At 72.4% G+C, this 536-nt stretch overlaps 1 protein-coding gene across 1 annotated transcript in view; it reads right to left on the bottom strand.

The window, feature by feature from the left end:
• The window catches only part of TMEM229A (transmembrane protein 229A), a 1,025-nt gene extending 495 nt beyond the window's left edge, over positions 1-530 (bottom strand). The window contains 2 exon segments of the mRNA XM_024757742.1: positions 1-2; positions 5-530. The exon segment at positions 1-2 is cut by the window's left edge and continues 495 nt beyond it. Of these exon segments, the coding sequence (XP_024613510.1) occupies positions 1-2; positions 5-518 (516 nt within the window). The 5' untranslated portion in view covers positions 519-530.
• Between the last annotated feature and the right edge of the window lie 6 nt (positions 531-536).

Here is a 536-nt window from a genome sequence, read left to right as displayed (position 1 = left end):
TTCAGGAACACTTGGCAGTGGTAGAGCGCCAGCACGTACTGCAGCGCCAGGTCCAGCGCCCCCGGCGCCGCTGCGCCCCCCGGCCCGCCGCCCTGGCTGAGCAACGCGCCCGCCAGGGTCTGCAGCCCCACGTGGGCCGAGGGGTAGAGGAGGAAATTGAAGACGAAGGCGCTGGGGCAGCGCCGCTGCTGCAGGTAGACCTTCTCCAGGGCAAAGTGGGTGAGCGAGTGCAGGAGGCAGTGGTAGGGCGAGGAGAAGCCCAGCATCCGGAGGTCGGGGCTGCGAACGAAGCGCCGCGCCGCAGACAGGAGCACGTCCAGGGTGATCCCGTGCATCCCGTAGAAGTAGAGGCGCATCCAGGCGGGCAGCGCGGCGCCCTCGGCCGGCGCTTCAGCAGTGGACAGCAGCTCTGGGCGGCTGACGGCTGCCTCGCCTCCCCGCCCGCCGGGGGCCCCCGAAAGCCTCGCCGCGCCGCCCCTCCGCGTGGGACCCTCGTCGTCCGCGTCCCTGCCGGCCATCGACTCAGAGGCTGCCGG

Source organism: Neophocaena asiaeorientalis, unplaced genomic scaffold (assembly GCF_003031525.2).
Source record: "Neophocaena asiaeorientalis asiaeorientalis breed wild unplaced genomic scaffold, Neophocaena_asiaeorientalis_V1.1 scaffold116, whole genome shotgun sequence".
NCBI classification, from domain to species: Eukaryota; Metazoa; Chordata; class Mammalia; order Artiodactyla; family Phocoenidae; genus Neophocaena; species Neophocaena asiaeorientalis.
The sequence above is the reverse complement of the archived record's forward strand: the minus strand, read 5'-3'. Positions and strand labels throughout refer to the sequence as shown.